At 45.9% G+C, this 12,581-nt stretch overlaps 1 protein-coding gene and 1 long non-coding RNA gene across 2 annotated transcripts in view; one reads left to right on the top strand and one right to left on the bottom strand.

Annotated features, from left to right (window-relative positions):
• The window catches only part of SDHB (succinate dehydrogenase complex iron sulfur subunit B), a 23,840-nt gene extending 17,039 nt beyond the window's left edge, over positions 1–6,801 (top strand). The window contains exons 5-8 of the mRNA XM_004460515.5: positions 99–212; positions 2,909–3,010; positions 4,351–4,473; positions 6,591–6,801. Coding sequence (XP_004460572.1) covers positions 99–212; positions 2,909–3,010; positions 4,351–4,473; positions 6,591–6,668 — 417 coding nt within the window. The 3' untranslated portion in view covers positions 6,669–6,801. The remainder of the gene's footprint in view (positions 1–98; positions 213–2,908; positions 3,011–4,350; positions 4,474–6,590) is intronic.
• LOC105746303 (uncharacterized) lies at positions 3,005–12,535 on the bottom strand. Its single transcript, XR_001118733.3, has 3 exons — positions 12,408–12,535; positions 11,730–11,881; positions 3,005–3,192 (listed from the first exon to the last, which is right to left on the bottom strand). It is a non-coding gene; the product is annotated as an uncharacterized lncRNA (long non-coding RNA).
• Positions 12,536–12,581: the final 46 nt, after the last annotated feature.

Genomic DNA, 12,581 nt, shown 5'->3' on the forward strand with positions numbered 1-12,581 from the left:
GCAGTGTCCAAAAAAAACAGGGTAAATAAGGAAGTGAAGATGATGGTGGAATCTTGACCCTTTTTCTTTTCTTTTTTTCTCCTTCCTCTTAACCTCAGGATTTGAGCAATTTCTTTGCTCAATACAAATCCATTGAGCCTTATTTGAAGAAGAAGGATGAGTCCCAGAAAGGCACGCAGTATATGCAATCCTTAGAAGATCGTGAGAAATTGGTAATTATATTATTCCCTGTTTGTTGTCTTGAAGAATTTAATTACATAGATGTTTATAAGGAGTGTGGTTTGGAGGGTAGCAACACAAGATAATGCAGACCAGCTGGTATATTTTGTCGATTGTTAAAGCTGGAAAGGAACTTCTAGAGCACCTGGTCTACGGATTAAACATCAATGCTCAGCTGGACCGGGCGAATAATAAAAATGCATGAATGGCCCAGAGTGGGCTAAGGAGCTGGAAGGCCATTGCCCTGCCTAGGAGGGGCGCTTTGTTGCCATGTTGCTAGATGTTCATCTTTTTCAAATGAGACCAGTACATAAAGTTGCCCAGTTATTTAAAAGTTGGCCCCCAAATCAGAGTTGTTCTTAAATACCATGGGAAAAATAAAATACTATTTGCTGCCCATTTGCAATCCTTGCTACCCTGTTTTATAGGTGGGAAGAAAAGAGGCAACACAAAACTGGGACTAGAACCTTGATATTCTCTCCTAACCCCACACTCCTGGTGATTGGTATGTGGGATTGTTACAGGCCTTCTCACTCTCCCGTAGTCCTATTCCTGTACTGGAAGGAATCCTTACCAAGTTTTTAGTCAACTCATACTATGTATACCTCCACCAAGAAGCCTTCTCTGATTTGCACCTTTACTCCCTGCACATTTAGTGTTCTTGGGTGGAGGAAGAGCTGCAAAGAGGTCCAAGTGGTCAGGGTTCCCCAACTCTGTTCCTGGTACTGAACCAAGCACGCACACAGTCTCAGCCACCACCTGGTACATTATACCAGTGCAGCACTTGTCCTAATGTCATGTAGTGGGCCAGGCACACCTCGAGAGGGCAAGAGCTGTGTCTTACTCCTTTCCGGATCCCTAGACCCTGGTGCCTATTGTTTTATCAGTAAATACTAGAATGAGTGGATAAGTGAATTTTACTTTCATGTTTTGGGAATATTTAGCATCCTCTCCTCTTCCCCCTAAAATGTTCGGAAGGGATGTAAGAATGCCCAGTTCTGTCATTCTGGAGAAGATGAGGGTCTGCACAGTAAAGTGAGAACCTGCGAGTAAGCGTCAACTACTCTTTCAATAGTTTCTTCTTCCCAGGACACGGCTCTGGTCTGTACATTTCTAGCTCGCAGACATTCTCACACACTCCCAGAGCCCAGGCCAGAACTGGCCCACCGAGGCATATTCCTAATACGGGCAAGCTCATAACCAGAAACGCCTCATGGATGTGGCGTTACAACGGAATGACAGGTTTCCCCGGATGTGTTTTCTAGGTAATAGAAATTTGCTCATTTAAATACAAAACCTTTTTTTTAACATTTTTGCATCCTTAAATTAATATGCTGGACATAACTTTTCATGATTTTAGAAGCTATATGCTTACAGTAAAAAATACAAAGAATTACTATTTCTTAAATGATCTATAATTCCACTACCCAAAGACAATGTCAATATTTACAATTACCTGTGATTTCCTTTTATTTGCATTGCGCTATATTTTTACGTAGCTGAGATCAAAATGTAAATATGCTTTTGTATCTTGCCTTTTTCACTTCTGTTATTGTGAGCATTTTTCCATGTTCTTAAAAATTCTTCATAAGCATTAACGTAAACTTTTTCTTCTACTCCTTTAGATGGATCTATTACTTAACCTTCCCACTATTGTTGAACAATGAAATTGTTTCCAGTTTTTTACTATTATAAATAAGACTAGATGAATATCTTTATCCTTCAAGTTCTGTTAAAAAATTCTAATAAATTTGTTACAGATTTTTTTCCTATATGTAGATTAAAGAATATACTATTTTTTAGGCTCTTAATCCTATGACATTCGGCCTTCTAGACCAGCGGGGCCAGTCTACACTTCTACCAGCTGCCTGAATATAGTTTAACCTAGATCTTCTTGTAGACTCATGATTAGTCGACACTATCGACTGTGTCTCTTCTTCTATCACCTGTCACTTCTGATGGCAGTGTGCCCCTTCCATTTCGCTTTCACTTAGTTTTTATTTCCAAAATCAGAAAGCCCAGTTAGTTAGAACTGGCTGGGCAGATTGAGTCAGTGTGCCAAATATGAAAGAGCAGGGATGCCAGTGTGGCTGTGGGCAAATGACTTATCCTCTCTGAGCCTCAGTTCCTTATCTATATAATGGGATTCACAGTAGTACCCACTCCAGAAGACGGTTGTGATGATCAAATAAGGGAAAGTAGAGAAAGCAGGCGGCGCTCAGTGAGGGCTGCCTCTTATTTAGGATGATGCTGGTGTCCTTGGAAACCTGAGTCCCCTTCTGCTGTGGCAAGCATAGAAGCTGTTGTTAAAGAGCCAGCGTGGTGCTTCAGGTCCAGGGCCTTTTTAATTGCTCCTCTCTTGATTGCTTTCTAGGTAGTCAATTATTACTTGTTTTTATTGATGATTTTTTTAGATAAGTGATGGATTATTATTTATTAATGGATGAGTGCTGTGTATTTGGAATTTAAAACTTTGAGCGTAATCTAGCAAATGTTTACATTTCAATCCCAAGATCTTTTTATTGAATCTGATAATCTCTGCATTTGTTGACCAAACACCACCAACAAAACGCAGATGCAAGTAGGTGCTTTTTTCATGCACTGACTCCTAACATCATATTTAAGGAACTAAAAATGAGGCCAAATCTCTTCCCGTGGCATGCTCCTGGCTCTCCTTTTCTCCACACAGGACGGTCTGTATGAGTGTATCCTCTGTGCCTGCTGTAGCACGAGCTGCCCCAGCTACTGGTGGAATGGAGACAAATATTTGGGACCAGCGGTTCTTATGCAGGTAAGGTGCTCCTTACTTGCCTGAAAAGAAACTGAAATACAGCTATCCAGCAACTCAAAAGGACAGTTTATTGATACACACCAGCCATTCTGAGGGCAGTGGTTTCCATCATTGGCATCCAGTGTAAACAGGGTCATTGGTCACATTTTCTTATTTGGCTTTCTGTACAGCTGGGGCTTCACCTGCAAAGCACCTCCATTTCAGTGTGGTGAGGGTCACCCCCAGGAGCGGTAGCATGCTTTTTGGGAAACCAAGTCATAGGGAGGTTTAAAACATTGTATCTCAAACAACTGCTTCTCTACCCACCCAACTGCCTGCTTTCCCCAGACTACTGTCTGTCAGAAGACTCCCCATCTCCCTCACACAGGGATTTTTAATGTGCAACCAGGGGAGAGAGAAAGGCCTTTAAAGGTGACTATCTTGGCTATTGTTTCCAACCTAATGAAAGCTTTTTGGAGTACTAGGTTGAGGGGTTACTTAGAAACAAAGTAGTACTGGTTTTTACTTCCTTTCACCGTATATATTTAGTGCATATCATTGCAAAAAAGTCATTGTCTTTATCCTCAGAAAGCTTGTGCTTTTTAGATTTGTGGTTAGTGCTTTTCACAGACCAAGCAACTCAGAAAACAACTTCTCATTTCTCATGTGCCCACAAAAAGAGAACTTACTTGGTTATGTGGCCATGTTACCAACATTGACTCCTGGCCATATTAAAGATTGATGAATGAGGTACATTCCTACTTGGCGCTTGCACTAGATAATATGAGTTACTGGAAAATGTAAATGTCCTCTTTCCCGCAGCTTTCCTAGTTCAGTGATCCTGTGGTTAATCAGTTTCAGCTTGGTCTCAGACTGCTGGGATGGATATACTGATGAAGGGAATCAGTAAGTGGGACAGATAGGATCTCTAGCAGGTCTGTTAAGTCATCCATTTATTCAAGGACAGTGAAAGTTTAGCACTTTCCTTTTCTAGGTGTTAGGAGAGTCATATGCAGTCCCTGATTCCTATTAGACAGTCACCGATTCATAATCTGGGTAGGAAACTATTGAGCAACATGAAGAAATTGGAGGATGAAGGCCAGTAGTACATAATTAAGCACCAGGGTACCACATGCAGCATGGTTCAAAGGGAGAGGTCTGTGAGGAGATTAGTCAGGGGGAGTTATAAGAGTTGGGAACTTTGCCTTGAAAGATGGATATGAGTTAAAGAGCGAGGACACAAGACCTCTAAGCTGAGAAAATCCCCCTTTCTTCTGCACCTTCAGAGCTTTGAGAAGAACCAAAGTGCTGCCCTTGCCTGTTAGGTTGACAGCTCGGCTAATCAATGTCTGGTTTCCCAGGCGTATCGCTGGATGATCGACTCCAGAGATGACTTCAGGGCAGAGCGCCTGGCCAAGCTGCAGGACCCCTTCTCTCTGTACCGCTGCCACACCATCATGAACTGCACCTTGACCTGTCCCAAGGTAAATGGGCTGGTGGCCCTCAGCTCTGCCTCAAACACACACGTCAGAAGTGGCATGTGCTCTTAAAGAGGTAATTGCTTGGTAGCAAGCCCATCGTTTGCAGTGGAGAGTGACCAGAGTGTGCCCAGTGATCTCCATGTGATCCTTGCGAAGAGCAGGTTTCACTTGAGGGGTATTGAGGAAGTCGGAGGGGCCACAGGAATCCATGAACGGAAATCTGAGTTCAGCCTGACAACACGGAACTGGAAGGTGAAGGAATGGGCAGCTGTGGGGCCTGGATTCTCTCCTGGTCTCTGTCTCATAATGTTGACTACTACTGTGCTCTGCTCTCTAGCAGCCAGCTCATTTGTTCCCTCTGTTTATCGTCTCTGGCTTAGAGCTCTTGCTTAACTAGTTTTCACACCCTTCTCCTGGTCATAGTTGCTGCTTCCTTTGGCTCACCCTGCCCTGGACTCTACGTCACAGCATGCCATTAAAGTCAGTCACCTGCTTGTCTTCTCTCAGCATTTCTTAGTTCAAATTCCTGAGAGGGAATCTAGTTGACCCAGCTCGGTTTTCATGCCAGCCCATGTCAGAGGGTGATGGCCAGCTGTGGACTGACTGCCCTTTGGCCAGGTGCTTACCCTGGTCCTGTCAGCCCTAGCCATTAGGCAGGGAGGAGCCAGGGCATGTGCTTCAGAACATGGCTGCCTGGTGGCTGCCCTTTGAGGAGAGACTGTGGGCAAGCAATTCTACCTAAAAGGCAGAGTGAATAAGTAGGCAGCAATATGAAAACTCCAGAATAACCAGTTATCAGTTTAAAAAACAAACAAACAGGCAGTTTATCTATAAAAACATGAACTCCAAGCTGGGTAACTCCCTCATTTTTGCTTCAAAACCAGTTGTGTTTCCAGTACCCCCACCCTCTGCCATAGTGCTTTTCCCCCGTTTGTGGCATCAGGATCGGCTGGGTGCCTGGTACACACTGAGCACTCAGTAAATACCAGCTTCTGTTTTTGTTTTTGTTTTTGTTTTTAAAACAAGTGTTGGGCCTATTTGAGATAGGCAGAGAGAACATCCCACCAAGGGTGGGGTGTGGAAGTTGAGTTTCTTAAAAAGCCTGGAGGTGATTCTGCAGTACATTCCTGGTATCAGACATGGCAGCAGACAACTAAGGACAGATGTTCTCTGTGGAGTTTCTTTGGGCTTCTCTCTCCCCTTATAAAAAGCAGGGATGTAATGTAGGGCTGTGAGACACAGGCCCAGATCATTAGAGCTCGAAGAGACCTTAAAAAGCATCAAATTGAGCTCCCTCATTTTACAGATGGAGATGCTGAGATATTGGTGGGGTGGGGGGATTGCCCACTTAATGTATTTTGGGTATCATTCTGTATTAGTATATGAAGCGCATCCTCTCTCTCCCTCCCCTCCCCACCCCTTCCTTGTCTTTTTTTCTTTCTTTCTACATTTTAATTTCAGGGTTAAAGTTTTCTTTCTAAAATGAGGGACCCTTCAGTAACCTCAGACGAGTCTTTGTCTAATTTTGCCAAATAATTGCTTGTCTCCCTTCCTAGTTCTAGGAGTCTGACGTTCATAGGATTTCATTATGCCTCCTACAGAATAGCTGTTACAGGGAGAGGACCAAACTCCAGCTCCAACCAGTGTATTGGCCAGTCAAGCTCATATGGTGTTTATGAAGGTTTAACAGAGAGGAAAATTTCTTCCACATTCCTGCCTGTCTGTGCTGATTTCTGCCAATAATAATAGTAATGGTATACATTTCTGGTTCATTGAGGATTTAGAGATGTCAGGGTAATTTGACTGCCTGTAGTATTATCCTGGTATCTGAGCAATTTGAGACCATGACTGCTCCAAACGTACTCTCCTGCTAGATTAAACCACACCAGAAGTAAATCTGTGGGGTAAGGCTCTTACCAGAGAGAGCTGACCATTTTTAAATGCCTAAATGTAGTGACAGAAGAGAACTCCTAGCCCAAGTCCCTTGGTTTTAAGGGGCTTTATTTGTGGTCACCTTGCTTTGACATCGTGTGAGCTGGCTGAGTTTCACCCAGGGTCACAGGGTGCTTCCATTCCATTTCATTGACAATTTAGTATTGACCCTCTTCTCTTTTTTCAAGGGTCTGAATCCAGGGAAAGCTATTGCTGAAATCAAGAAAATGATGGTAACCTATACAGAGAAGAAAGCTTCAGCCTAACTGTCCCTGCTACTCATAGGTTTCCATACCTAACTTGAGTTCCTTCAAGGTCTTGATTTTCCATGAAGACAGCATGTGTAATAAAACATTTTCAGGAATAAATAAATGTTATTCTACTTTATTAACAAAAAAACGAGCCTATTCTTTTTATCTGCCGCAGAGGAATGTGAAGGGGCAAAAAGAGTCCTAGTTCTTAGGAAGCAGACAGGACTCCCAAACTCGGGAGAGAAGTGGGGTTCAGTGGCTGCAAGCATGGAACTGGTGTCCAGCAGGACCTCGGGCTTGTTCCACTCACCAGTCGGCTGCCCTTGGGCATGCTCCTGTGCTGCTTTCCTACTCCGTGTGCCCATCTATAAAATGAGACTCACAATTGTACCTACTTTGCACATCAGGTGAGAGAATGCCTGGCAGTTATTCTGAGTGCCTAATAAATGTTAGCTATTACGATTTTACAGCATCCAGTTTCAGCAGTTTCAGTATTAAAATTATTTGAAACCAAATCTTGGTAAGTCTTTTTATATCTCGTTGCGGCAAAGTTTGAGGTTCTTCCAACACAGAGCATAACCCAGATCAGCTGTGAACTTGAATTAGTTCCACAAATGACCTCAAAGGAATCTTTCACTCCTAACATTAATTATTCACCTCTGCTTCTTAGCTCTGGTGATGATGTATTTTGTTTTTTTAATACAAAAGTACTAATACTCATTGAAAAAACAATATAAAAGTATACAAAGACTGGAAACCCCTCTAAAGTCCCCAGAATCCCATATCCTCTGTCAAGAGTTTGTATGCATATCCCTCCAGAGCGGTTATTTGCAAGTGCTTTTAACTAATTTGTGGTAGGTAGAAAAACAAATCTATTAGGCAGCTTTCTATTTTTACCCCATAATATATAAGGGACTCTGACACCAAAAAAGATTACTCAGTCTGTATGTAAGTGTACCTTTCTTTTCCATGTCAGGCCTTCTTTAATTACTGTACAGATGCTATGGAGCATGGCTGTACCCTAACTTAATTTGGTCACTTCCTTGCTGATACACATTTAGGCGATCCCCATTTATGCTTAGGAATAACCCAGTGCAGCTTTTTCAGTTGTAATAATGAGATCGTCCAGGAAATTAAAACTGCTTCACCAAAAATGAACCTTAAGGAGCATTTCAGGCTTTAAAGGGGCACAATTCAACAAGCACTAGCCCCAGGCATTGTGAGAGATATGGTGCTGGAGAAAAGATAAGCAAGATTTGTTTCTTAGCCATCAAGCAGCCAAGAATACTATGAAAAACAGCAGTGTTGTATTATTAGAGATTTAGAGATCAGGGTCTTTGCCCTTAAGTGTAACATCTCAGAATTCTTGAGGACTTCCGTAAGGCCAGGCAGGACACAGTCTTCAGGTGTTCAAGCGTTTAATTAGGAAGTGAGAACAAAAACCCTCAGACATCCCCAAGGCCACGTGCTCCCAGAGCAGTGGGGCTGGACAAAAACTGTTCACTCAGGTCACACCTAACATTTCTGTCAGCCCAGGCAGGTCACACTCCTTAGATTCATGGGGATTTGATTTTGCTCCTGACCTCTCAATCTTCAGGGAAAGATGGCGTTCTCTCATGAATAACAATGACTTGCAAAGATGAGTTCTACAATCCCAGCTACTGACAAGATGCAGCGTGTAGATTATGAGTTGCCATGTTACAGGAGCCTCATTAGGTGTTGAATTTGCCACTCTAGGTCACTCTCAACCAAATTAGGACATTTAAACTCAAGCTTAACTAGAGTATATCAACTGATCGTTTAATTTACTCCTTATTAAATCTTTCATTTGCTTTGAGGCAAATGTTTTATTTCAATAGTCACAAAGAGCTTTTCTAATAAAACTGCAGGCCTGTACTTAAAATGACAGTATTTTGTCCTTTCTGCTACTTTGTGCCCTGAGTTTCAGCCCAGACGATGTGTCTTCATTTATAGAAAGAATACTGCAGGTGCTCGGGGTTTCTGTGGCCATCTCAGCTGGTCTTTGGGCAAGCTGTTGAACCTCTGGGCCTCTGTTTTCCTATCTAAAATGGGAATTAACATTCACAATTCATAAATGTGAAAGCCTCAAGTCTGGAATAGAGCAAATGCTCCAGAAACAGTGTAAGTGACTTGTCTCGAATACCTACTGTGGGAAAGGCCACCTGCTAAATGTGATGAATTCCTGGCCCACCAGGAGTGGACTCTTTAGTATATTGCTGACACACGTGGCTGGGGTTTCGGGCCAACAGCTGAGAATGTTTTTTTCTGTGCAAGACTAATAATGCTCATTTCTCACCTCTCATGTCACAGTGATGTCTCAGTGTAGGCAGTGAGAGTCGCCTAGTGATCCCGGGGTGGATTCCCTTCCTTGCCCCAGGATATCTACAAGATAGCTGCTGAAACAGCACTTGTGTGTCTACACAGCCATAACCTATCATGGGGTTTGTCACTAGATGAGAAAATACCGTTTTACTGCAAAAATTTAGTGGAACTAGAGAAATGGAGAAGTGAGGCAGTGTTCTGGAATAAACCGGGCCAGATTAGTGCCTTCTCAAGCCTTTCACCACTTGGACCAGGCAGATTCTGTCCTCCCCATGCCCCTCCTCCTCAGGGGAGCAGCAGCTCCCCCCAGAAGCGAAGCAGCTCAGCCAGTCCTTCACCCTCATGTGCCTGGAAACTTTAGACACGGTTGTCTGGGAGCAGAGCCCGGCCCACAGACCACCCGCTGACCACACAGGGAGAGTTGCTTCCCCAAAGATAACCCCAGGCAGATGACAGGTCTCCCACATCCTCTGTGGTTTGGAAGGAAGCGTCCTCTGGCCTCCTGCCCCATCAAGCCAAGGAGATGGGCTGAGCTGCAGGTGGCCAGCTCACTCCCAGATGGCTCAGGGGATACAGCCTCTAGGCCAAGCAGCATCAGCAATACCAAGAATGAGGGGACGGATCTGCACGGCAGGCCTGAAGCTGCCTGCTTCTATGAAGCTTATAACCCAATCCTGGGATCCAAAGAAAGCAACTGGCTTCTACCAAGCACCTGCCATCTACTAGGCTGTTTATGTGTCCTATCTCATTTCATCCTCTCAGCCTCCATTTTACAGATGAGGGCTCAGAGAAGGAGAGTGACTTTTTTAAGGTCACACAGCTAGAAAGCAACTGACACATTCAAAGCCAGGTCTGTGTGATGCCAGAGCCCAGCTCCTTGCCACTGTACTTCACCACCTCTCAGAAAGCCTCTGAGCAAGCCATTTCCAAACCCAGCCAGCCTGCCTGGATGAGGGTTCCCCTGGATAACTGGTCTGCCCGGCAGTGGGCTAAGCCCTAGGGGAAGGAATGAGGGCTCAGAGACATTACATGCCAACTGGAAGAGTCACTTCAGATGACAAGGGTTTTCTCACATGACCTGTGAGGCCAGGCCCCATCCTCCCAGTAATCAAAAGGACTGCCTCCCCCCAACCTGCTCCACCCAGTCTTCCCCAGCTCTGTAAGTGGCTCCACTGTCCCCCAAGTGCTTAGGTCAAAACCCTAGGGCATGGGGCAGATGTAGCTCAGTGGTTGAGCACCCACCTTCCATGTATGAGGTCCTGGGTTCAATCCCTGGTACCTCCTTAAAAAAAATAAACACCCTAGGGGCATCCTTGATTCTCTCTGTTCCTGCACCTTCACATCCAATCCATCCATAAGCCCTGCCAAGATTTATTTCTTTGCCAAATATTTATAGAGCTCTTACTAGGTAGCAGAGCCTGCAAGTCTTTGAGATTTAATAGTGAACAAAACAAACATCCCCTGATAAATATTTGGTGAATGAACACATGAATGGATGAGGATACCAGGTAGAGAGAAGCGTGGGTGTCACCGCTTTGAGATGGGAGCATGTCTGCAGCTTTCCATGATCAGCTAGGACCCCAGTCTGGCTAGAGGGCATGAGTGAGGGCGGCAGTTGTAGGAGCTGAGATCAGAGAAGGGGTAGTGGGGCATTGGTGAGGGTGGGGGAGCAGATTCCTCCCAAATATCCCAACCTGTCCACTTCCTGCCCCTCCCCCACCCACCAACCTGGTCCAGGCCACCATCTGCTCCCATCTGGGCTATTATGACAGCCCCCCGCTGGTCTCCCTTCACTTTCGGTCACTTCTCTGCACAAAAGGAAGACTGTTCTTTAAAAATGAAAGTCACGTCATATACTATGCTTCTACGTAAAATCACTATTGCACACAGGATGCAACCCCACCTCCCACCCACGGTCCACGAGGCCCTGCTGACCCGGCCTTTGCCCTGTGCTCCAGCCTCCCTCTCCTATTCTTCCCCCCCACCTCCCAGCCCCAGCCTCATGGGCTTCTGCTAGAAAAAGTCCCTTCCCTTGTCAGGCCTGCACACCTTCTGTCCCCCGTCCCCGGATCTCTGCTCCTTCCAGACTCAGCTCAAAGGTCCCTTCTTGGTGAGGCCTTCCCTGCTTTCCCTTCTGGAGCCCCTCCCCCACCTTCACCTTCTAGCATAGCTCTGTCTCCTTCCACCATGTTCCACAACAGGTAGTTGCTATTTTCCTTTGCTTGCTTTGGGCTGCTCCCTGGAAGACAGGAGGTACACAGTGGAGACAGAGCCGTGTCTGTCTTGTTCAAACACATGCCCTAGAAATTCACGGGATAAATGACTGATGGATCGGACCAGTCCATGCTGGGCCCGAAGTCATCCTTCCCTGGTTTGCCCCTGAGCCTGGGGCCTGGCTGATGCACACTCTACCTTTGGAGCCACTCTGTCTAGAGGCCCTTGTCCCCGGGGTCAGGGAGGACAGCTTCTGTGCCTGTCACCACAGGCAGGTAATAAAGGCTGCATACACGTGTGAGGTCTCCAGTGCCTCCGGGGGTCTCCATACACCCCATCTGCAGGCATGTCTGCAGGTCATGCCGTGGGGTGTCTGGGGCTAGGTTACGCCATCCTATTTCTCTGGCATTTTAGAAGCTTCCAAAGCATCATTTCAGGGTCTCCCCTGTCCACACGTCCCTCCGAAATGTGAGTCTCTGGGCAGAAGTATCTTGACTTTGACATTTACCGAGTACTTACCTTGTGCCAGGCACTGTCAAGGGCTTTGCACGTATTTTCTAATGGGATCCTGGCACCAACTCTAAGAAGCAGGCTTTGCTAAAGTCATCAACGTCCTACCATTGAAGAAATGAGGCCCAGAGAGGTTGAGAGACTGCCCAAGGTCACACAGTCTGGAAGAGAGGGAAGGCAGCTTGAACCTAGCATACATAACCCCTACAGTACTCACCCAGGGCTGAATCCAATGCAGGGTGTGGGTGTGGGTGTGGGTATACGTGTGTGTTTTCTGTGTGTCTGTACATGTGTCCGGGTGTCCAGGGATAGTTGTAACTGTGCCTCTGAATGTCACCCCCTATGTGTGAATCTACGTGTGTCTGAGGGTTAGTCTGAATGTGTATGTGTGTGTGTCTGGCGGCGGGGGGGCGCTTCTCTGAGGGTTGTCCTGTCTTTACTCCTGAGTGTTCCATTTGCGTGTGCTCGTGTCTGAGGCTGTTATGTACCTTTGTGTTTGTGTATCACAGGGATGTCCTGTCTGAGGACCTGAGGGCCCGCCTCTAGGTGAGCCTGCAGTTGCTGTCTTTGCCTCTAAGTGTCCTGAATATTGTACCTCTGTGTCTGCGGGTTGTCCTGACTGAGGGTTATTTCTGTGTGTCTGTGTGTCTGTCCTCTGAGTGCCCTGAATATTCCGCCTGGGTGTACCTTGTCTGAGGGTCGTCGTCCTGTGTTCCCGAATGTCTCTGTGCGTTCGTGTATCTGAGGCTTGTTCTACCCGGGTCCCCCGTCCGGCCTGTGTCCGCGATCCTGGGCCCGGGGCCCCGCGGCCCGAGGCCGGTCGGACTACAAGTCCCGGCAGCCCCCGCGGCGCGGCGGGCG

The sequence above is a fragment of the Dasypus novemcinctus genome, chromosome 9, assembly GCF_030445035.2.
Source record: "Dasypus novemcinctus isolate mDasNov1 chromosome 9, mDasNov1.1.hap2, whole genome shotgun sequence".
Lineage (NCBI taxonomy): Eukaryota > Metazoa > Chordata > Mammalia > Cingulata > Dasypodidae > Dasypus > Dasypus novemcinctus.